General features: G+C 52.0%; 1 protein-coding gene and 1 gene segment (V, D, J or C); both read right to left on the bottom strand.

The window, feature by feature from the left end:
• Positions 1 to 2,449: 2,449 nt before the first annotated feature.
• LOC114902046 overlaps positions 2,450 to 25,076 on the bottom strand; it is a 106,464-nt gene continuing 83,837 nt past the window's right edge. The window contains 5 exon segments of the C gene segment in view: positions 2,450 to 2,691; positions 2,973 to 3,079; positions 3,251 to 3,268; positions 3,963 to 4,349; positions 11,357 to 11,414. Coding sequence covers positions 2,671 to 2,691; positions 2,973 to 3,079; positions 3,251 to 3,268; positions 3,963 to 4,349; positions 11,357 to 11,414 — 591 coding nt within the window.
• On the bottom strand, positions 19,505 to 22,846 carry LOC114902049 (anionic trypsin-like). The gene is given in 6 exon segments (XM_029234403.1): positions 19,505 to 19,563; positions 19,566 to 19,638; positions 19,918 to 20,054; positions 20,428 to 20,681; positions 21,678 to 21,837; positions 22,807 to 22,846. Coding segments are annotated over 6 exon segments (723 nt in total).

Raw genomic sequence — 25,076 nt, 5'->3', positions numbered from 1 at the left:
AAGGCCCAGAGATCACCTTTCTAGAAACTATGGGAGTCCGCCACAAGTAATGAGAATGAACTGTAGTTACAATTGTTGCCCAGGCTTGGTGGCCTTCAATACTGTGAGTCTTCTTATACAGCTACGGGGCAATTTCCATGGACATGGAAAAAGGGAACTTGGTGATGAAAGTTTAAGAAGACGTCAGTGGGGTTGCAGATGACAGATTCATCCATAGGTTAGTGCAATGCTAAGAACTGACCTGGGGTCTTTAGCCATTTCTTGACTTACATCAGCATCTCCTAATCCCTAAATGTAATACACCGAGGTATGAGTGTGTTTTCCTTGTACACATATAGCTTCCAGAGAGGTCTCAAGTACCAATCTTCCATTCCCACACCCATCCCTAAGCAGGTGAACCTCAGGAGGCTCTTCCTATATAGGACCGTTGGGGCTGTGTGTCACACACACTGTGAGGGGCTGAAGTCGGGCAGGCTCCCCTTCTCTGGGTCACTAGGGAGGAAGCAAAACAGGGAAATGGCTCAGGGCAGGAAACGCGAATATTAGTATCTGTCAAGATCCGTTGTTCTTATCCCGACCTCTCTTGTTCTAAAATCCTTTTTTTCTCTTCCTTACTCGTCCCTAGTCATTTACTTAAGAGAGAAAAAGTCTTTGTCTCTTGGATGGTCTCAATGTCCTCTACCTGCCCCATCCCTGGCATCCTTACTACCCAACCTTACGTAGCCTGCCCCGCGCCCCCAACCCCGGGGGAGGTAGGAAAGGCTGCAGGTCTTTACTAGATCCTGGTGCTGATAGGAACATTCTTCTTCCAGCCAAGTGACAGTGGCTCAAACAGCTCAAACACCCGAATTCACGCCCACCCAGAACCTCAGACCATGACCTAATCTGGAAATAAGATCTTTGCAGATATTATTTGAGAATCTTGGGGTGAGATCCTTCTGAATTTAGGGTATGCCCTAAATCCAATGACTTGGGTCTTGGTAAGAGAAAGGAGAAGGAAGCTTACACACAGAGATACAGGGAAGAAGGAGACATGAAGACAGAAATAGAAGGTTGGGGTGATGCCACCATGAGCCAAGGAGGCCAGGAGCCACCAGAAATGGGAAGAAGCAAGGAAGGATTCTTCCTTAGAACTTTGGAAGTGACCGTGGCCCTGCCAACACCTTGATTTTGACTTTTGTCCCCCAGAACCGTGAGAGAATACATTTCTATTGCTTTAAACCATCAGGTCTTTGTTACAGCACCACTGGGGGACAAATATACTCAGGAATCGAGGTGTCCTCAGTCTGTTGCTACAGGTCCTGGCCCACACTTTGGGAGCAGCTGCTCTAAGGTCACCCAGCGATTTTGTGAGCAATCACAACTTCTTGGTCACGACTTGGGAAAAACTTCCTGAACTGCCGTCTTCAGAAGAATGTGCCACAGTTTCACAGCTTACCAGTCATTTGATCTATGAACTGTGGTTTCTTCACATATGAAGTTGGGAGAAAAACACCTGCTTCTGGGATCATTGTGGGGATTGGCTGGGACAACACATGTGCCAGCCCGAATCCTGGAACAAAGCAGGCTATAAGGACTCCACTTTCCCCACCCTCTCCCAGCTTTCAGAACTGCTTTCTCACCCCCAGCGTTCTGCCTCAACTAACTTACCCAGAGCCTCTCTCAATGGTCTGTCTTCTGTCCCGATGGCATTCCTCTCCTCCCTGGGTGCAGTGTTCTACCACAGTGATTGTAACCTGCAGTAGCATTTACCCCAGTAAAGGAACAGTCTCCACCCAAGTGGGTGCACTCAACACACTACATTTGGGGTGACCTGGTCTCCACTCCATCAAGTGAAGGAGCCTGTTGGAAGAGACACTCAGGTGCAGCACCCCAGCCCCCAATGGACCCTGCTCCCCTTCTCCATTCCTCCTCAAGGCCTGACCCTATGTGTCCCACCTCCATGAAATCTCCAGGTTTCACACTTCAGTGTTTTCAACTCTATGCCTTCTTTAGGATTCTAACTTAGGCAAAGTAGAACTAAATCTTATGCCCAAATTCTGAAAGCAGACAAGATGGAAGTGTTAAGAACCAACACAGATAAACTCTAAATGCGTAAGGAGTGAAACTTGAATCTGGAATTGAGAAATGATCAGACATTCTAACCTACAGGTCGCCCTGTCCTCCGTCCAGCACTGAGCTGGGGGTTACGGTTCACCTCCATTCATCCTTATGCCATCAATATGCAGGTTTTCCAGAGTCCAGCTCCTTGCCCTTCAAACTAACCCTACCCACTGGGGCCCAGAATACCCAGGTGTGGACCATGGGGTCCATCCTCCATCAGGACAAACAGGAGGAATCGACATTGCTCAGAGAGGAGGGTCCATCACTCTGTATGCCTGAGGGGTGGTGATTTCCCTAAATCAGAGGTAGAACAGGGAAGGGCAGAACTCCATAGACACTCCTGGGACACAGTCAAGCCCACCATGACACCTTTATTACTTTAATCAATTTCAGGTTCAGTGGGGAGGAGCTCAGTCTGCAGGGAAGCTGAGAGAAGGGACAGATATCCATGTAGGAAGGAGATAAAAGGTGGAGAGAGAGAAACTCTCGAGGGACACAGACGGGAAACATGTTAAGGAACATCCAAGGAGAGGATGGAGGATTCAGGATGCACTTTTGGAGCTGGTCTCAGGAATCCTTTTTCTTAACCTGAGGAAAAGAGGACATTGTCAGGGTGCCAGGGGTCACCGAACAGTACGAGTGGGTCAGAGGAAGCTGACTCTAGGGCTTGATTTCGGGTAGAGCTAGTTGATTCTCCCCATCCTCTAAAGCTACATTCTGTGATGACCACGGACGTTGTCCCACGTCTGGCAGCCCCACTATAACTCCATTGAGGTGCCAGGACATGACTCTGAGGCTCCCTCAGTTACCCTTCATGACATTCCACCCTCTCCCTTCAATCACCTGTCCCATCCTGCGCTCGTCCTTACCATGGCCATCAGCACCAGGGCGCTGACCAGCACAGCATAGAGGGTGGCCTTCCCCAGCAGGATCTCATAGAGGATGGTGGCAGACAGGACCCCTTGCTGGTAGGACGCTGTTGGCAGGAAGGGAGAGCAGGTAGGTACCTGTGAGCAGGGATCTCTGGTCTCCTTGCCCACGCACCACCCACCCTTCCATGCCCCACCAGGGTTCATGGGTTTTGCATTCTCTGATTCCAGAGAAAAGACCATGGGAGATGGAGACAAAGGAGCAGGGAGCCACTTACCCGAGGTGAGGCCACAGTCTGAAAGAAAAAACGGGGAGGGAAATGGATGAGAGAGTCCATCGTCAAAAGCAGATTCAAAACTAAGCCAGCCTTCCTCAGCCCAATAGCTGGCAAGGTGCTAACTCTTGCCAACAACCATGTGAGCTTGGAAGTGGATCCTTCCCGAGTTGAGCCTTCAGAGAAGACTCCAGCTTTGGCTGACACCTGATTGCAGCCTCCTGAGGAAGACGAGCCAGCTAAGTTATGCCCACATTCCTGACCCATCGAAACTATTCAATAACAAATGTGTGGTATTTTGAGCTGCTTTCAAAAAAACCAAGAAAAACAAAAAACTAAGGCAGACTTGTAGTCAGCACAGACTCCCAGGCTCAGGGCAGCCTCTGGTCAGAGTCCTAGCAGCGCCTTCCTTCTGTTTTGGCGATGTGGCCACAGCATCCTCGAAGGTCATGGAACATGGCAGCACTGAAGGGGATGAGGACCCACTGCTCAGACCCTGAGCTGTGCAGGCGCGTAGGGAGGGGGACCTTCGTCAGTTGGGCTGACGATCTGGGGTGTGGGGGAGGAAGTAGCCCGAGGTGCCCTGTCCTCCCTCACGGTGGGCTTCCCACACCCTCCCCTTTATCCTGCATCTAGTCTCTCTGCTCTCCTCCCTGGACCTCCCTCTCCGTCTGCTCTGCCTCCCTCCTTGCCGAACCCTCCCGGAGCGGCTCACCTGCTCGGCCCCGGACCTCGGCACTGATGTTCTGGGTGACGGGTTTGGGCCTGTCCTGCTTCCACTCGTCCTCGTCCGAGACCCCGTGGAACCAGGCTTGGCAGCGGAAGAGGTTGCGAGGGTTGTACCAGAAGGTGGCGGAGACCCTCAGCCGGCTGCTCAGACAGTAGCTGGAGTCATTGCGGCTGGGGTCCTCCTTGTGGGGCTGAGGGTCCGTGCTGACCCCTGTCTCGACCTGCTTCCCGTTCACCCACCAGCTCAGCTCCACGTGGTCGGGGTAGAAGCCCGTGGCCAGGCACACGAGCGTGGCCTTCTGGGTCCGCGAGATCTCTGCTGCCGACGGCTCGAACACAGCCACCTTGGGTGGGGTCACCTTGCTCAGGTCGTCTGGAAGGGAGAAGGGTTGGGAGCACGGGTGCCCGGAGGGCCGCCTGCGCATGTGAGTTGGGGGCACAGGGAAGGGGGCCACGGGGTCATCGTAGAAGGAAATTATGTGGTAGTAGGTCCTGGTTGTTTGTTTGGGGGTCACCACCCGCTCCTCTGTGACTGTGCTCCCTCGGCCTGCCTGGCCTTTGTATTGACCCTACGACAGGCCTGTCTTCCGTGTCCCCAGCCCCTAAGGTGGCCTTACAAACGGCACTGCCCAACATTCTGAGTAATGTCTCTTCTTTCCCCTTATTTGATTTCTTATCCATCAAGAAAAGCTTACCTGTCTTTTTCTCCCCATAATATGTAGTAGTTATTTAAATAGAGCAGTGGATTGGAGGCAGAAGAACGGAATTCAAAGCTTGGCACTGACTTTGCCCACCAACATGACTTTAGACAGTCTCTCATTGTCTCTGCATCATTTTTCCTGCCTGTGAAGGGAGAATCCCAACACCGACTGTCCAGCGCGGGGGTGGAGATGAAATGATATAAGGATTCAGAAAGCCCCTGCCCTCAGCTGGGTTACTTGTATGTGAGTCTCAGGGGTCGAGGAGTAAAGGGGATTTGGGGCTAAGGGGGTCATTTGGGGGTTGGGGTTTTTCTTCAGATGACAGTATACAGATGGCATATTTGGGGGCACCACGTGAGGACAGCCTTTTGTATTAGGGTGTGCTCATGAGAATGGGGGGTTTTCTTTCTTTCTGCTGCTTCAGCGGGTCATCCTAGCCATTCCTCTGCCTCCAGGTACCCCTGAGTTTCCTCAGCTCAGGCAGATAGCCATCTCCCTATGTTTCAAATGCAGGCATCTTCAACCTATTTTGTCCCTTTGGTTCCACGTATTCTACTCTACCCTACCAGCAAGCTTCCTAAATAGGCATGTGAGATCATCAGAGCAACTTCTGCTCTCAGCTGTCTTGCTACAACGAAGCCCCTGGTGTGTGGCGTCCTCCAGGGCTCCAGGTGAAGGCGGTCCAGTTAATGCCCCTGCGGCCTTCCCATTTGGCTGGCCCATTGCTTCTCGGCCCTCCTACTACCATGTTATTCTGCTCTTTGCTTTTTATCGATTGTTTTGTTTGTTTCTGAGCAATTCTGTTAAAAGGAAGACATCTCACTCTAAAGAGATCTAGTTTAGGCTGGAAGATGGAGAAAATGTTCTTCTAACTGACTCTTCACATTTCCCTGGATGTGACCTGACTAGAGGGGATGGCTTCCTGGGTGTGTGACCTGTGCAGTCACAGAGGACCCCACACTTAGAAGGGCCCCTTATTGATTTAATGTGCTGCTGTCGTCATTTTGAAATTCTAAGTAATTTTTAGCAAAAGCCCTGGGTGTTCCCGTGGCAGTGGTTCTGCTGCCCAGGAGGTCTGCTGCCCCGCCCTGCATTTCCCACCTTGCTGACTACTCACTCCTCTGTCCCTAGGTCCTTACTGGCCGACCAGGTAATCTCCTAACTTCTCTCTGCTGTGCAGCTCCATCAGGCTTTCTGCCCCCAGCCTGGTTATTCACTCTCGCCTCAAAGCCCCTGCCCCTGGGGTTCAACCAGCCCTCCAAGGGCACTATGGAATCTACTCCTCTGACCTCCTCACCCAGCAAACTCTCAGCCCCTATTGGAAAAAGTAAAGATGCCTTTTGAGCCACGTGCGATGCTCCCCATGATGGTGACGTGATGGACAGGACGATCGGAAGCCAGACCTTCCTTACACCCTGAAGCACTGACTACATGGCTCCATGATGAGGGCAAAGCCAGTTCTCCCTCCGTGTTTGCGAGTCCCTGTGGGGTGTGGGTCGGCTTGCCCACGTGAGTGCACGTGTGTGTCCTGGTGAGCTTCTGTTGTGTGTGCTTGGATGTGGGCTGAACTAGCCTCAGGCAGAATTCTGAAGTTTATGGGTCCTGTTCCCAGCCCTCCTGCCCATTAGCCACATGCCAAACCTGCCCCTCCTTTGGCACTGGGCTCGCCTCCCTTGCCAGTGGCCACCTAGCGGAAGGGTAGGGAGGGGACCACTGGATTACAAGAGGTTTCCTGGATACTCTCCATGTAGCTACTCTTGTAAGTCTCACAGCAGATTTAGCAGTAGGTATTGTTGATGACCTTGTACAGAAGAGGGGATGTTCCCACAGATTCACTTGACCAAGGTCAGCAGATCATTAAAGGGCCAGGGCTTGGGACCTAGATTTACCTGGTTGTAAGGTCTCCTGCTTTTCTCCACCCTGGCTGATCACAGGAACCCAGCTTCCCCTCCGGGAACAAACACTTCAGCTGAGCCTCATTGGCTCCATCTTAAGCAGCCTAACTACAAACACGCTTGCTGTTGTCAAATAAGCCAGTAAATATACCAGTTTTGAGGGGTTCTTCCCCCTGAAGCCTCAATGCTCCCATCACCTGGTGACCTTTAACCTTTTCCGGCACAAAGAGCCTAAGATCCTCCAGGGAATGTTCCTCAGCTCACAAGCAAAATACCTGCATTTTAATGTATGTACTGCCCCACCTGGCTGTTTAACCTAGAAGACATGGTGTGAGGAGGGAGATTTCCGGCTAGGGGATGAGGGGGGTACGTTTGGTGAGTAAATCCACCCAGTGGCCCAGGTTCCCATCTAGCCCCCGTGTGCTGTACACACGGCCTGGCCCTCAGGGGTCTGGGGCTTAGGAAGAGAGGAAGAGGTTTTAAAGCTAATTTCAAATCCAAACTTCTAAACAGTAAATCAACAAACCCCGCTGACTTTGATTCTCTCCCTCATGCCTCGGGTTTCTCTCTCTCACCTCTCTGTTCCACACTCTTGTTTGTCATCCTTTTTCTCCTCTGTTCAGTGGAAGCCTCCATCTGCACCTCCCAGGAGCCGGCTGTGCAGGGGGCCACATCCTGTGCTCATCCCTGCTTGTTCCTGCCCCTCGGGCTCATTCTCCCCTTTGCATCAGCTACACCCCCTCCTGCCCTTCCCCCCGCCCAGATTGCCCTCCACGGTCTTTTTCTCCAAGCAAGCAGCTCTCAGAGTCCCAATAAATCCTTTCTCCAATGCTCACCCTGTCCCTAAATATCTCAGAAACAAAGAGACCAAAGCCCCCCCGCCGCCCCAACCCTTGCCCTCTGTCTCTGTTCCCGGACCAGGAGTACCCCATCCCAGGCCCCTCATCCCTTGCAGAGCTGACCACACAGACGGACAACTGGCAACACAGCCCAGCTGCAGCCCTCCCCACCCATCTCCGGGGACACGATGGGCTGCGAATGGAAGGCAGGCAGACACAGCCAAATCTCACCTATGACCGTGAGCCTGGTGCCTGGGCCGAAATACCGCTCATAGGAGCACAGAGTCCCAGTCCAGCACGCAAACCCCTCAGCGCCCAGCCATTCGCCCTCCGGGTCCCAGCGCCCGGCTCCAGCGCAGGGAGGGGACCAGGTGCCCGGGTCCGACCTTCCAACCCGCCCCGCCGCCGCTGCCGGGCCCGCGGACACTCGCCCACCACGGTCAGCCGGCTGCCGGGCCCGAAGGGCAGGCGGCGCCTGTAAAGCACAGCCCCGGGGCTCCCAACCCAAACCGAGGCGCGCCGCCCGCGCTCACCTAGCACCAGGAGCTGCGTGCCCGGCCCGAAGTACCGGGGCTGAGTCACGGCCCCCCAGCGCCGCGCAAACACCCGCCGGGCGTCCCGCCGCGTCGCCGGCGGCAGCGTCCCCGCTCACCTAGCACCGACAGCCGGGTGCCCGCGCCGAAGTAGAGTGTCAGTGCTCACAGCTTCAGGGCTCAGCACAAAAAGGGGTCCCGCGGCCCTGCTGGCGTCCTGAACGCCCCGCTCCGCTAACGCCCCAGGGCACCCCGCTCACCTAGCACAGTCAGCCGGGTGCCCTCGCCGAAGAACAGAGGGTCGTTGCTCACAGCCCTGAGGCCCAGGACAAAAACCGCCGCTGCCCTCTCCTGATGTCCGGGACTCAGCCCAGGTCCCCACCGACCCCGAGCACAGCCCCAAATGGAGATGGGCAGCAGCCCACCTCTCTCCAGCCCGCCCGAGCGAGCGCTCAGGGACCCCAGCTGCCCTCCTTACCCAGCACAGTCAGCTTGGAGCCATCCCCAGAATACAGCTGTGTGGTATCCACACAGCCCTGGGACCCAGGAGCAAACTTTGCCTTCTCAGACAGCAGCCTAGGAGGGTCCAGCGCCCACGCCCCCAAAGCTAGGGTTCAAGGGGTTATCCAGCCTGGGCAGCCCATCCTCCCTCCCCCCTGGAGCAACCTCCTTACTTAGCACCGTGAGCCTGGTCCCTGGCCCGAAGTACTGCTCACTGTAGGAGCACAGAGGGAAGGGGCTACCAAGAATTCCTCCCTCTTCCCCTCCTCCCCTGGCACAGACTGGGGCCACCCTCCTTCTCCCTGGCTTCTCTCTGGACACAGTAATCTGGACGCTGCATGAGGTCACCCCAATTTGCAGAGAATCAGCTTGGCTTGGGGATTTACAGTGGTTGTGAAATTGGAAGGGGTATATGTGATGGAGATTTTGCTGGATTGGGAAGTGTTCCAGGCTAGACCCTGCCTCTTACTACTTCTGTGACCTGCAACCTCCCTGGCCGTCATTTCTGCAGCTGAAAAATGGGGTAATATCTTCCCCACAGCGTTGTTGTGAGTGCTTAACAAATCACACACCTGCAAGTGCTTTGTCAAAGGGCAAGTTTTGTGAAAAGTTTTATGATTATCCCTCTTGAACGTTTTGATGTTTCGTGTTCCTGGGAAGCTTAGTGTGGAGCAGGGAGAGGCAGGGGTGATTCGTTTGGGCGTCACCATCCGCATTCCCTGCTGTCAGTCTCCCTCATCCTTGCCCCTTCTCTCTCTCCTCAATGGGCACTCACTACTGACTGCCTCCCACGAGTCCCTAAAGTGGCATTATACCCTGATTTTCTTGGCTGTGTTTGAAAAGCCCTGTACTTGGGGCCCTGGAGGATTAGCCATCGAATGAGTATATCTATTTTCTTCCTAGTTTAAATCCCTCTTCGGTGCATGGCTAACTTTTCAGACTTAGAAGCAATTACAGTAGAGTTGAAATAAGCCTGGATTTTGAGGTAGAGGATTCCTACCAGCAGCATGATCCTGAGAACTAAACTGACTTTTTCCAATGATCGTTTTCCTGTTTTTTGCAGGGTGTATGTGCTTATCTGTTTGAGTGACAGCACCTATTAATTAGAATTAGACATTCTTCCCCAGAAGAGATACTTTTCCCGTTGCATCTGACATATTCTTTTCTCTATACTCTACCCAACTCACCTTTTGTTTTGATTTTCATGTAACCTGCTTTGTGGAGCCCCTGTGCGTCTGGCTATTATCCTATCTGATGTTCCATACCGACTGCTACGCCAGGGCACTCCGGGTGTCGAGGATGGCTGGAATCCCATGAAAGGAAATGTTCATGGGTTGAACCCTTTCTTATTTCCAGTGCCCAGCAAACCTCTCTCCCCGCTTTTGAATCCTAGCTCCAGCCACGTTTTATATTCATAAAAGCAGCAAAAGCTTGGAAACGAACAAATCCCAAAGTCCGAGGACCAGTTCATCAGAGGGTTCATATTATAAAGTCCCAGGCCCTTTGACATGCCTGACAGAAGGGAGAGAATTTCTGGAATTGTTGGAAGGCAGGCCCTCACGTGAAGACATGGAGGAATGGGAAAAAAACACGTCTACCTTTCAAGCACCCTCCTTGTTGCCAGGATGTACTGTGCCCTCTGTTTGGCTCTGTTCTAGGAATGAGTTTGTGGAGCAGAAGTATGGCAAACCCAGATGCCTCCACTTTATCCAAGTTTGGGAAATGTTTCTAATGGCAAAATTGAGACATGGGTTTGGAAAAAGGCATACTCTGTGACACAGTGAGGATAAACAACAAGAATGAAAAGGATGGCTACAAGAGGGTAAATCCTTTACAAAGGATTTTCACATGATTTAGTCCCTTACAGTTTCAGGACCCCAAGAGACTACCATTGTCATCTCTGTTTTATACATCTCAGAGGGCCTGAGACAGTTTAGGTCACTTTGCAAATTGCATGAGCCCCTCCTTCCCCAGAACCAAGGCAGTTTGAATCCCAGCGATTTGTACTTTCCAATCGCCACGGCATGTGCTCCCATCTGTGGGACAAAGCCTGCCCCAGCCAAGCAATCTGGTAGAACCTCTGTGGCCCGCTGCTCTGGCCGCGTCTATAACTCCAGCCCAGGCCCATCTCACCCTCGCCCTTCTTCTCCCATCTGCCTGCTTCCTCCAGAGGGTGGTGATGGTGTGTTAGCATTTCACGATGGGCCTCTGACTCGCTGATCTCAGCACAGATCCTGAGGTTTGAGAGCATGGGGCCTCAACCTGCTTCTCTTCTTTCTGCCTTGGCTGTTGCTAAGATGGTGTAAGTTTCCAGTTGTAACAGCTTATTCTGACCTACCTCCTCTGACCCCCAGCAAGCGCAGTGTTCCCCAGGGCCACCCCTGCAAGCTCACATGATGCCGTGACACGGACCTCGGCCTTCAGGGCTCAGGAGTCCCCCTCAAGCGCCCTCAGTCTCACCAAGCTGCTCCCCTATGGCCTCCTGAGTCCTTAAACCACCTCAGGAAGACACACATGGATCTTGGAGACAGAGAAGGACTCAAGGAAGGCGAGGACAGCGCTCTGAGCTGGAGGGAGGTGTTGGGGGTGGATTTTAACATAGAAGACGGAGCTGTTCCCCAAAACGGGGTCACCAGTGCAGGATCAGAGTTAGAAGGAGGGTGGGAAATGGAGAAGATCAGATAAGAAGGGGAAAGTAAAGCAGCACACCCGCTAAATCAGGAGAGAGGAGGGGAGTCTTGGAGAACAACGAGAAGGAGAACAAGAAAGCCGGGAGACGAAGCACAGAAGCACAGCCCCCATGAGCCCTCGGCTGAAGAGCTGCATCAAACACAGCGGAGCAAGCTGGAGATGCTCCGGAAGGAAAGGGCAGCTCTGACCCCCTCCTTCCACCTCTCTCCCTGTCTGATACCTGTCACGGTGAGCCTGGTGCCGGTCCCAAAGTGGAGGGGCGAATTATAGGAACACAGCTGCAGGAAGCTGTAGGAAAACCCCCCAGAGGTCTCCAGCCAGAGTGCTAGTCTTAGCTCCTTGAGGGCAGAGATGGCCACCTTTCCCTGCCTGGATTCACGGCTCAGGACCAAAGGGATCCCACTAGGAGAAAGGCCTAAGCACACTCTGGGGAAAGAGGGGAAAGAGGAAGAGACTTAGGAGGGGCCGATCCACGCACAGAAGAAGGAGGAATGGACCACCGACAGAAGAGTAAGGACGCAGTTGATGGGCCGAAGACTTAGAGGACAAACAGGAATCAAACAAGCCTCATCTAAAGTGGTGGCAGACCCAGCTCCCCGGAAGCCCCACAGGGACCAGAGTTTACTCAACCCTCTCCCACCGGGGCTGGATGGAGAGGTAGACACTTCGGGTCCAAGGGACAGTGGCCCCGTCTCCCGGCTCTTGCGCCTTACCCAGGACAGGGAGTCAAGTCCCACCTCCAAAGTGCTGCGCCCGGTTGCTCCACAGTATAACACGGGCGTGGCAAACCCCAGAGCGGCCGGTATGGGGCCCTTCTTTCCAGAAACGAGCTTCTCCCCAGAACTTCTGGGGGTCCTAGCACCTTCTCCACTCACCCACACTCTCCGCCTTTTCTCTGCTGTGTTCTCAGTCCCTGCCTTCTCTAAAGGGAACTTCTAGAACTCCAGCCTTACAATACATCATTCCCAGGGAAGACCTTTACTTACCCAGCCCAGAAAGCTTCGTTCCGCTGCCAAAATACAGGCTCTCATTAGTCACAGAGCACGAAAGCCCGGTAGGGAGACGGTGCCTGCGCCTCCCATTCTTTCCCCACCCCTCCGCCGGTCCACCTGCAGCCCTCCTGTCCCCTTCCTTGGCGGAATTTTAACCCCCAGAGGTGGAGCTGGCGACAACTGTACAACCTGAAAAGCTGCGGTCAGAGGACCAGTTTGGCCCCCTGTGAGACTTCTCACCCCCCTCTCCTGTGTCCATCTCCTTTCTACGCGAGGGAGAGAAACGGCAGGACTGACGGATCCAAGGCCAGACGCCCTCCCATCTACCGTGGCCATGATGGGCACCCTCCAAGGAGACGGAAGATGGACACGGAGACCCCTTTCCAGCTGAGACTACTTGCCTCTCGGTAGGGAGACCCAGGCTTGACACAGCGAGTCTATGAAACTATTGGAGATGGAGGCTGTCCATCTCATCAAGATAAGAATTCATCAAGACGAGAATTCAGAGTTTTCTGATAAAAACATGCTTTAACCTAGGCACCCCTATCGGAGGCTCCACCTGGACCCTGCCCCTCCCTGTAGGTTCCCAGCCCTCCAGCCCTGACTAGCTTACCTATGACAGTGATCCGGCTTCCTTCCCCAAAATAGTAGGTGTCTCCAAAGCACAGCCTCCCAGATTCACTTCAAAACCTCTCCTTGTCTGCTGGGATTCTGGGAGAGGTTAGGGTGTTCATGGCTCCCTTCCCTCACAGAGCCACCAGCCCCCTTCAAACACTCTGCATACCATTCCAGAACTTTCCAGGGCCCCAAGACCCAGGAGCTGGGTCATCTCTTCCCTCCCACATTCCCCGAGAGAGTGCTCCCTCGTGGTACCCACCTGGACACCCTGGCCTTACCTACAACAGTCAGCTTGGTCCCTGGGCCGAAGGTATAGTCATAGCACATCAGAATACAGCCGCCTTACAATGCACACTTGGGACCCGCCTTCCCCTACAAGGGGCCAGGAAAGGCCTGGATTATGTCTTACCTACGACCGTGAGCCTGGTGCCTTCTCCGAAGAAGACTTCAGTATTTGCACAGTGACGCGGAGTAAGGAGGAAAACAAATGCGAGGAGTGCAGAGAGGAGGGGGTTTTGGTTGGTGCCTGGTGGACTCTGGGACTAGGAATCCCCTCCTGTGCTCTACAGATATTGTACAGAAGAATGTTTTCGACTTTTGACTCTTGGGGCCACGGAGCATGGGCAGAGTCCATCCAGAGAGCCCTGTGCCCTGTTTTTTGATTCTTCCTGAGGGTCCATCAGAAGGATGTGGGCCTGGCGAGGAGGGCAGGGTCTCAGAGACCCGTGACTGTCCCCGGAGGGCTGGGTAGTGCTGGCTTCTTCCTTCATAGAACGGTCACCTCCCATGTACCTTCCCATTGACCTTGTCCTTGGGTGGGGGGAGGGGGAGGGTGGGATAAAGGGGCCTCTCTGAGGCCTTCACCCATGAGGCCACAGAGGCATCTTCTTATGTCTGGCCTTTCTGCCTGCAAGCTTCAGCTCTGATCCAGGCCTGTCCTTCTCCATGGTCTGGGCTTGACAGGTGGACGGGGGGAAGGTGGAGACATTCTGACCCAAACCACCCTTGGGCCTGTGACCCGGGAGAGGAATGGAAGGACGGTGGGAATTGGGACAGGCAGAAAGGTTTTTGTAAAGGATTCCCATAGGGTTGAATCACCGTGGGCCCCCTGTCCTCACAACGTTACAGCTTTATACAAAAACGGCTCCTCCCATACGTCTGCCCCTCCAAGTTGGAGTCTGGGAGAAACCACCAGAGCAGCTGCCCCTGTGAGGGCACTGGAGGGCGAGGCGGTGACATCACCACCCCAGGTGCAAGTGGTGGGGAGGACGGACCAGGCCAGGGGGCTCCCTCCTCGTGCTCATGCCCTTTCTTCAGGACCTTCTTAGCCCCTCAGAGCCGTGTGTCTTTGCATCAGGGGCTGCTTTCCCTGGTATCTGCCCCTCTGCAAGCTGGCGTCATAGTAGCAGCCCCTTTCTATCTCGGGACTGCTCCGATGCTGGCCACACCGGAGGTCACACCTTTCGGCACTCGGTACCCAGATTCTGCCCCGTTGGCCCAATTCTGAACCTCCAGGGTGGTCTGAAGGAGAATTGGCCACAAGCTACATAGAGGTAGGGCTTTCCCAGGGGTAGATAAAGTGATAGCTGAGAGCTGTATTTCTAAGCAGTGAGAGGTGAGGGGGGACCACGTGTGTCATCACCTACTGCACTTCTCACTGTGGACTTTAGACATTCGAGTCCAGTGGAGGGCACTGGGGGAGCCAGGTGTGGAGAACTGAATGAATACAGCCCGAGGGACGTTCAAATACAGTCACACGGCCAAGTGATGACGGTCAAGGTCTTCTCCCTCTTTTCCCTGAAGGGCAGAAACATTTTAAGTTTTTGGTAGATATTTTATTCTCCCTGCACGAGATGACCTTGAAATTGAACCTCCAGCTGAGTGGTCTGCATCTCATTGCACTAGATGGCGCTTCCTTTCGTTGCCTTTTAAACTATGGCAACATCTAGAAGAAAAAAAGACACTCGATCACATAATGATAACACGCTTACAGGGGGAAATAGACGCAGAATCTAAAGATAAATGACAGTATGGGGAAAGCATTAGTGATTCTCGTCATGAGGGCTGATCTCCCCATGACGATGAACTCCTAGAAATCAATTAGAAAATAACCCAGAGCCCAATAAAAATGGCAAAGAACAGAGGTTCCGAAAAAAAAAGATCCAAATGGTGCTTAACCATAGGAAAAAGAAAACTTGCAATGATAAATACAAAGTAAAACTGCATTGAAATGTCACTTTTCACCAATATGATTGACAAATTGAATTACGGAAGACCGTTCTATTGGCTGGTTTCTGGTGAAATATGCACTTTTACACATTGATTGCCAGTGGGTGCAAAATAATACAACTCTTCATGGGAGCAATTTGGAAATATCTATAAAAATTACAAATGTGCTTACCTTTTCACCTAGAAATCCCACCTTTGACAGTTTATCCTGTAATTACTCTTGCATACAAAAAAAAAGTGTGTAAAGTATTTGCATTATTTGGAATAGCAAAGAGATTGGGAAAAATTCAAGTGCCCATTAGTAAGGGATTGGGTAAATAAATTGTGAAACATTCACACAGAATATTATTCAATGCTAAAAAAGAATGAAAATGTTTCATACTGCTATGGAAAGCTTTCTAAGATATAATGTTAACTGGATAAAAACAAGCTGTAGAATAAGGCTCCTGCATGCTACCTTTGTCTAACAAAGTAAGAATAATACTTATTATTAAAATACGAATTATACTTCTGTTTGTTTGATGCTGCACGAAGAAACAATGGAAGCATACAAAAGTGATGGATAAAATGATTACCTGTTAAGAATGAGTGGATAGCTGATTCACTTTGTTATAAAGCAGAAACTAACACACCATTGTAAAGCAATTATACTCCAATGAAGACGTTAAGAAAAAAAAAAGGAATGAGTGGAGGACACAGAGTATAAGGAAAATTAACATTTCTCAGTGTCAACTTCATTGTGTTGATTTTTGAGCCATACATAGCTATTTTATTTTAAATAGATAACATAGCTATTATCTATTTACTTTTAAAGTAAAACTTAATAAAATTTAAAAAGAAAAACAACAGCAAAATACTGCTTTAAGCGATATTTTAAAATCTGCCACTAGAGAAAAAAGATACTTGTTTTATTTACAAACTCGTTTTTTCCAAAGAAGACCAGTTTATACAAGAAGCTGTTGTACTGTCTTGAATTTGCTCAGTGAGTCTCCAATCACCGAGGAGCCTCGTGAAAAATACATATTTCTGAGTAGTCCCCAGGATACTTTGAGCTCAAAATCTCTAGGTTTATTAATTTGCATTTAAATAAACAATTAAGCACAAAGTGACCCTGGGTGTTTCCACTTCTGCACCAGTCCTGGGACCCACTGCTTGTCCTTGAGAAGGGCAGCTGTCAGCTGGAAGCACAGCAGAGCGCTGTCTGGTGGTGCGAGAGCTGGCCGCAACTGGCACGGCTCTTAGAATTTAGGGAAAAAGGGGAGACAGTCTGTTTATTTAACTCAGGAATAGTGACAGGTCTCACAGTAGCCCAATAAAAGGTCATCAATTGCTTTTATCAGTCGGAAGGTGGCAAGGCCTCTTTCTTGTTCCCTTTCCACATTGAGGAACTTTCATCAATGTACTGATTTACTTTGATCTAGTTCCATATAGTATTTTCCTTATTAACCCTTTTTGCCTGTCACGAATTTACTCCCTAAGTAAGGGTTTCCTTTTGACCATCTAGCTGGGGACTCTCATCCCGATTTGGACTTACAAAGAATACCACCCTGTCTTGGTTTCACAACTACTTTTTATCCTGATGGGGTTTGTCCCAGATCTTTGCCACTGTGTCACACACCGTTAGTAGCCCAAGTGCCCGCGAAGCTTTTATTTGGGGGGTGGGGTGGGGTGAAAGGAGTTTAGACCTGTCAGGCAGGTGCCGAGTGAGGTCATTCATCATTTGGGCAGCAGGGGGCAGCCTTTCCTTATTTTTTGTTAGACTTAAGCGGCGGCACTGTCAGCGTGGCCACCTGAGGGGGCGAGAAGAATGTGGGTAGTGATCAGGGGATCCGAGGGGAAGCTGGTTAGTTACCTGTGTGCCTTTCTCAAGCTGTGTGTTGGGATGTAGGGAGGAGATACGCAAATAACACCTATGTGTAATTTTTGAAAACTTTCAAGTACGTTAATTGACCCATTTGAACCCAAACTTTGTCTCCTAATTTCCCCAGATGAAACTGAAATCTGAAGAGGCCAAAGGGTGCGGGATGTGAGGAGACAGGGCTGGGACTAGCACCAGGCTTCCTCACTTAAGTTCCGGGGGCTCCGCTGGGCACTGTACCTGAGCCGCTGAGGCCCCGCTCCTCAGGCAAGGTCATTTCCTGTAGCCAGACTGCGGGGCTCCCACCCACGCCCTCTACTTACATCTGTGGACCTTGGGCAAGTTACTGAAGCTTTTTAAACTCCAGTCTCCTTATCTGTAAGGTGGGAATGATGATGATAAATAAAATAACATCTCCCTTACGGAGCTCTTGTGAGACATAAATAATACACGTAACGTAATAAATAAATATGTAAAGACATAAATAATACACGTAAAGCTTTGTCACGGTGCATATAGTTAATAGAGACGTCCGTGACTGGTGTTTTCACAGAGAGTACTGGTCTAGGGGTCTCTCTACCACACTGGTTCCCAAGCTCTGGCATCCCTCAGGATGACTTGGAAGTCTTGTTAAAAGCAAGCTGCTGGGCTCCATCTTAGAATTTCTGACTCAGTAGGTCAGGGGTTGGGCCTAACAATGTGCATTTCTCCTAAATTCCCACGTGATTCTGGTGCTGCTGGTCGAGGGACCACACTCTGAGAACCATTCTTCTGGAAAGCTCTTCCTTTCTTCAGTACATTTGCCTCCACTCCTAGCTCATGGTTCATTCATTCATCCGATCGTGGGGTGCCTACCTTAGTCCAGCTGCTGTTTAATCAGTAGGATTCCCAGGATGCGTAAGGCGAGATTTCTTCCGGAAGAAGCTCATGGTTGAAGGCCAAGGTAGATACATCCATATACATTCAGCAGCGTGAGAAGAACTGTGATAGAAGAAAGCATGGAAGAAAAGCAGAACTCCTTACTCAGACCAGAGGGTCCACGGAGGGTCAAAGACTTTTCTGAAGAGGGTGAAGGGGTAGGTGGGAAGGGCATCAAACCAGATGGAACAGTAGTGTCCAGAGCTAGAGGTCAGAGGTCCATGCTTGTTGGAGGAAACCCCCAGGACTTCTGAGCATTGGAGCACAGCAGGGGAGGGGAGGGGTGAGGAGACCAAGGCTGGAAACATAGGCAGGGGCAGAGCAGGAAGAACCCTACATCTCCACGATGAGGAACTTACCTTCTACTTTGAAAATGTGAGAGATCAGGAAAGGTATTAACCAGGAATCAGATAACGGGCCGGACCTCTCTAAGCGCAGGGTTAGAAGGCGGGCAGGAGACCAGCATCCCTCAGGAAGTGCTGTGAGGCAGGGGATGAGCTGGAGAGACGGTGAACAGCAGAGTTGATGGACCATAGTTGCAGCTGGAGAGCCCATGAGATGGGGTAGGGGAAGCAGGGGCTGGGCTTTGGGACCAGGCAAATAGGGACTCAAAATTCCAGATCTGGGCTTCCCTGGTAGTGCAGTGGTTGAGAATCTGCCTGCTAATGCAGGGGACACGGGTTCGAGCCCTGGTCTGGGAAGATCCCACATGCCGCGGAGTGACTGGGCCCGTGAGCCACAAGTACTGAGCCTGCGCGTCCGGAGCCTGTGCTCCGAAACGGGAGAGGCCGCGACAGTGAGAGGCCCGCGCACCGCGATGAAGAGTGGCCCCCGCTTGCCACAACTAGAGAAAGCCCTCGCACAGAAACCAAGACCCAACACAGCCAAAAAAGTAAATAAATAAACAAATGTGGGGTTTAAAAAAGAAAGAAAAGAATTAAAAATTAATCAATACAATCATAAATAGCATGTAGGTCAAATAATAAAGCATAATTAAAATTAGAAAAAAAAACCCTCCAGATCTGCCATTTGCTGGATGAGGGATGTGGGTAAATTAATAACCTTCTCTGAACCTCTGTTTCCTTGTCTGTACTGCTGGAATAATAACCACCCCAGAGGGGAGAGGGAACTAAATCTGAAAGTGCCTATAAAGTACTCAGTATGGCATATTCATGTCAGTACCATCACATGGGGAGAACAAAAGGCAGATTTCTCAGGAGCCTGAGGGATGGAGACCAGGGAGCTCTTGCCTTCCTCAGACACATGAGATGGTCGTTGGGAAATCGGGGCCAACGGGGTCACCTGCTGCCAGGAGAGAACATAAGCTGGGGCTTGGAGGGGACTCAGAAGAGGCCAAGGTGATTGGCACAGGTGCTTCCCTAGGTGTGGGTAGCAGTGAGACGAAGTATGGGATCTTACAGACCATGCCTATGTGTGCACACGTCAGCACTGCACTCAAGGCCCAGAGAAGTACAAAGGCCAATGCAGCCTTTCCGAAACGGATTTTCCTCTAGAAACCTCCCCGATTACGATTTTCTGGATTCCTTCTCTTTACGTGCTGCTATACCAGTGTGCCATGGAAGACAGTTTGGGAAGTGGGGCGCTCTGCTCATCTGTAAGGGGTACAGCCCTGTCTGACCTCAGATGGGAGGAGATGTTTCCCGGAGTGAAGGGGCCGGAGGGAGCAGGTACGGAGCTGGGCAGTTAGAGAAGAGTCACTTTATCAGCACGATGATGGCAGCGGGGCGGGGCTTTAGCTGTCGGCAGCGATGATCTGCTGAATCCAGTCCGCATAGTTGCAGACCTTGGCCCTTGGGCGCAGCCAGAGCCCCAGGAAACAATGCCCTGGAGCTCTCCGTTGCAGGCCACAGGGCCGCCAGAGCCACCCTGGGGAGGAAGCGGTGGGACAAGGTTTATATAGAGAGAAGAAGGGACCCAGAGCCACACACAGTCTGAACCTTACAAGACCCCGTTCCTGTCGGCTCTGTGGTTCCACATCTCTCCACAGTGTGAAGAGATGCCACGCACACTGGCCTCCCTTGTTTCTCCACAGGACCACCGCCCAGGGACCTCCTCTACCAGCCCCACAGCCCCGGGCAATCAAATCCCGTTCCCAGGGGGCCTGTGTGTCTGGGCAGGGGTCTCAGAGTGGTAGGGTCAAGTCACCCGGCACAAATCATTGCCTCCCTCAAGGAAGCCGGCGCAGACCATGTTGTCAGTGATCTGTCCAGGGTACGAGGCTTCACACTCAGCCTGACTCAGCAGTGGGGTGTCCAGGCACTGCAGCAGCTCGGGGTAGTTGACTTTGAGGGGCAGGAAGAGATCAAGGAAAGGAAAATGTGGGTCAGGCCAGGACGGGATGGCAATCCAGTGCTGAACCCTGAGGGCGGCCAGGAGAGGCCTCCAAGGAATGGTGGGTTTCAACTCCCAGAAAGCTCACTGCAGACCCCTCCCTAGAGGTGCTAATAGCAAGGGCTACATCTGTCCCGTCTTTTGATTCTCGGGTTCAACTCCTTGACACTTTGCCTCTCTCTGGTACCCAGCAGAGAGCCCTTTGTGTAGTAGGCACTTAATGTGAATTTGCAGACTGGAAGCAAAGGGGTCCCAGCTCAGGGGATGCTCAGTTCTGGGCAATGTGGGTAGGCTGGAGGGTGAAGTCGTGAGGGTCCCACTCACCTCCAGAGCTCAGGGTGTTGCCCCAGCCGGAGATGAGGCACTGGGTGCCAGCGGGCGCACAGGCGCTGGGCAGAGCTAAGGTGGACACCCGGGCGTCAATGACCGCAGGCAAGGAGGGTTTGATCAGCAAGATGTCATTGTTCAGAGTCCAGCTGCTGGAGTTGGGGGGGCGGATGACCTTGGCCGCGTCGATGAACTGCTCACGGCCCTCCAGGACGTCGACGTTGTGCTCTCCCAGCCTCACCTGGATGTGGCTATTGCGGGCGAAGCACAGTAAAGGCCTTTTGCCCACATCCCTGCGTCCCCCAGCATTTTCCCTGCTCGCAGGTGGTGGTGTGGGAATGTCACAGGGCAGTAGAGGGGCAGTGGGTCAGGGAGGCCGTGAAGGGGTCCCGGTGGGGATGCTCCTCCATTTGCTTTTCCAGCCGCCTTTCCCCATGCCTCTCATGCATTCAGTGCCGTGGGTGCAACCGAGCCACTTCGAGTTCCCCGGGCATCCTTCATCCTCTGTAACCTTGCGAACTACACGCGTCGTGACTTCTACTCCCTCTGTTCTTGCTCTGCTAAGCGCCATCATCCCGTATGATCTAATCCAGCGCTTCTCAAAGTGCAGCCCTGGGACCTCCAGCATCAGCCTCAGCTGGGAACGCATTCTCAGTTCCCACCCCAGACCTACTGCATCAGAAACCCTGGGGGTGGGACCCAGCAATCTGTGTTTTAACAGGCCCTCCGGGTGATTCTTATGCGCACTCAGGTTTGAAAGCCCTTGGTCTTGGCAGTGATTCTCAGCTCTGCCCAGAGAGTAGATCTGCCAGAGGCAGTTATAAACTCACCAATACTCAGACTCTCTTCCTAAAAATTCTGAGTCAAATAGGAACTAGGCAACTGTTTTTATTGGTTTTGTTTTTGTTTTTTTTAACATATCTCAGGTGGTTTTAACCTGTAGCCACCTGGCAAAGGTTACTCGGTGTGAGGTCCTTGCCTGCTTTTCAAGCTGGCCACTCCTACCGCAAAATGGTCCGTCCCTGCTTTTATGACCCGCAGCCCTTGCTGTTTGATCTATTGATTTGGGGTGTCAGCGGCTTCCTATCAGGTGCCCCTCTTTACCCGCAGCTCCTGCGAGTCAGCTGCCATCGTCAACTTCTTCTCTTCCCCATCATCGTTCCCAACTTCAGCAACCCCTACACAGACCCCGGCTCCTCCAGAGGGCCCTGGGCAGTGGGCTTTGTAGCCAGGGGCCCAGCACTTACGACTTGTAGCAGTGAGCCTCGGACACCACCCACTGGTCACTGATGAGGGAGCCCCCGCAGAAGTGGTAGCCGGAGTTCAGGGACACCTGGTAGGGGATAGAATGCGCTGCACTGGTGTAGCCCCCTATGATCTTGTCATCATCGTCCATGGGAAAAGCAACTTGAGACAGGAAGGGAGAAGCCAATTCAACAGGAGGGTTGGGGTTGGAATCCAGAGCCCCGCGGCTGGACCTTGCTAATTAGGATTCCTGAAGGAGCACAATGATGAGAGGGAGGCCACGAGGGAGCATCCCCGGCTTGTCTCACAGAGGTAGTTCTCCCGAGTTGCTCTGTGTGCCTGCAGGGCACAGAGCTAGGGACCCTGCAGGGGCTCAGGCCCAGACCTCCCCTGGGGCCAAGGACAAGAAACCCTCCTCACAGTGCATTCAGTGTGATAGGGTCTGAATGGGGTCCTCTCACCCACCGAATGCTTCTTTCTCTCTCTTACTCATCACCAGTCTACTCCCCACTGCAATTTCAGCCCCGGCTTGTCATGATGGAATGGCCTAAGTAGGAAGATCTGACCGCGAAGCCCTGGCTGTAGCCAGCTCCTCCCGTAGCTCACATCTGCGCAGTGAGGCCGGGGACCCACTGCGCAGGACAAAGGTAGTTACGGTTATTGGCCAATAGAACAGTGATTTGCAGCTGTGGCTTTACATCCGGGCATCTGAAAACTACCTGGGAGGCTTAAAAGGTCAATGCATGGGCCACACCTCAGGCCAATTAATAGGACTGGAATGAGTCATCTTTCCACCTCCCCAGGTGCATCCGAGGTTAGGAACAGCTACCGTGGAGCTATCCTAGAGCCTCAAGTCCTGGCTCATTTCACAAACCGTCCCCACCTGGTCTCCCTTTCTCGCCTCTCCCAACAAAGCCCCGAAACTGATGGATGAGGGGGATGGGAGTGGAGTCTGGCAGAAGGTGAGAGAATGAGGCTTAAAGAGACCCCCAGAGTGGGAAGGAGGGGTGCTGGACAGGGAAGGTAGGATCTCAGCGCACAGGTAGAACAGGAAAGGTAGCAGGAATGGTGGAGCATGTATCTCTGCCAGGACAGAGGCGAATGGGGCCCAAAGCAATGCATGGGACTCACCAGCAGCTCCCACAAAGGCAACGATCAGCAGTGGATTCATGGTGGAGAAGTGCAGTTGAGTGGCTGACGGAGAGCCTTTATACCTCCCGAGGAGAGGGAGGGCGTGTGTAGGTGAGGGTGGAGGGTCACCACCCCCCAACCCCGTACAAACACACCTGCAGCTTTCCTTTTCCTGGAGTCTTGCATCAGTTCTACTATGTTTGGCCCCTCTGTGGATTCATGACTTATGGGTGATAAGGAAACAGCATCTGAGGGCAGGGAGGAAGACAAGCTGATTCCAAGGAAGACTCTGGGATGGGGGCAACAGGGAAAGCTAAGACCCCACATGTCACAGCTGGGCCTTCTTAAGCTGAGGACATGAGGAAGGGCCGATATTTGTAGCAAATTTGGCTGCCCAGTATCCTGGTCCCATGGGAGGAAAGAAGTCTTGACTAAGTCATACTCATAAACGTGAAGACCCTTCTCAAGTCTAAACCACTGGGTAGGAAGGTCAGATCCAAAGCCTTGGGGAACCAGGATCCCAACATCAAGAGGTGATGACATGGGAGAGGCAGAGTTTCTTGTGAGTCTGGGCTTTCAAGCTGGCTTCCTTCCTACCAAGGCTGGTGGAAAGGGGGACATTTGGAAGGAGGAGGGTCCAAGGGGTAAGTAGGTATTTACCTGGTGCATTGGGGGGCACGGAAGTCCACTACCACATTGCTCGTCTTCCTCACTATCAAGACACTGGTCTCTCTCATCGCCCATGCTGCCATGGGTTCTCTTTAAGCAGCCTCCTGGTCGCCATGGGAATCTGCCCTGACGGTGATGAAGATCGGTGATGAAGATCGCCACCACCCGCTAGGAGCTTGCTAGCCTGAGCTAGAATTATATGCTCCAGATCAGATATTAGAAAACATTTGAACAATGGTACATTTGGGTCCTGATCAGGGAACCGGCAGTAGGTGGAGAAATTGGCACATGATAAAGGTTGAGTATTGGGTGATTGAAAACAACATTGAAGGTGGGGGAATTCTGGAATTTTCTATTTTTGATGCAGTGGGACTATTTTGCTGGGCTCAGTGCAGAGTGAATCTTGCCAGAAATGACCTCAATTTGCAACCTGCCATAGCCATCAAGACACAGCTCTGTAATTTATTGAGGCACAACCTGGCCAGAGGGACAGAGATCTAACTGGTGTCTGTGCTTGAGTCTAATGACGTGAACCAGGTCGAGGAGCCTTCCCATGACGAGGCTTCTCCTCCTCAGCTCTTCTGAGCTCAGGGTTCCTGACAGGCAGGAGTAGGCAGAGTTCACATATGAATTCTCAGAAAGGTAAATATGAGTGAATGTTCTGGAAATGGTGAGCAAAGTCAGAAAAGCTCAGAAGACTGGCGGTGAGCCAGGAAGTAGGCTGCAGGGATAGAGTAAATGGAAACAGAATTAGTTGGGGGAGATGCAGGTGGGGCTTGTGGGTGGAGAGGGACCCACAGGGTGTCTTCTGATTCAGTGTCTGGCACGGCTGGAAGCCAGCTTCTCCAGGACAGGACACGCACTGCTCAGAGCTCTCCCCATACTCACTGCACACCCTCTAATACACGATAGACTCATATCTAGGTAGGAATACTGCTGTATTTGTACAGTGCCTGACAGCTTTTAAACAAAAGAGCTTTCACACACACAAGTAGCAGTGCTATGCTGATTTTCATTTGTGTTGAGTTTCAAGTTTCAGTTTTCATAAATGTTTTAATCACGAGGTGTGCAGAACAAGATTATTTCCATTTACAGAGGATGAGACTGAGAATCAGAAAGGTTTTGTCTTGTCCGAGAATACAGATCTAAAACTGGCAGAGCTGGCCTCAAGGCTACTGGAAGACGGGGAAAGTACTGTGAAGCATGGGAATCACTGCAGATGGCAGCTAAGGGGTCAAATCAAGGGACAAACTACCTCCGGATCCCTCCTGATGCTTGCCTCCCTGGCAGAAAGAGAAGCTTGAATTAATCATCCACCTGGCACCTGGCCTCACAGCCCTCTCTTGCCATGGCCTTGGGCCCCTCTGGGCCACGTCGAAGGCACAGGTAGCTCACTCAGGTTGTGGAGCCTCCATAATAGAGGCTCTTTCATAAATATCATGAAATATGCTATTTTGTTTTGTCCCCTTGTTGTGGGGTCTTCATAGGAAGCCTTGCCTTAGAGGATAAGGAGACACTCTTGCTGTAGATACCAGTATGCCCTGGACAGGTACGGGGAGGTGATCTTTGGTAGAAGATAGGAAATTATCCTGGGAAAAGGG

This window comes from Monodon monoceros, unplaced genomic scaffold (genome assembly GCF_005190385.1).
Source record: "Monodon monoceros isolate NGI ecotype Baffin Bay Population unplaced genomic scaffold, NGI_Narwhal_1 Super_Scaffold_2, whole genome shotgun sequence".
NCBI lineage: Eukaryota > Metazoa > Chordata > Mammalia > Artiodactyla > Monodontidae > Monodon > Monodon monoceros.
Note: the sequence above shows the minus strand (reverse complement) of the source record. Positions and strands in the feature narration are given on the sequence as shown.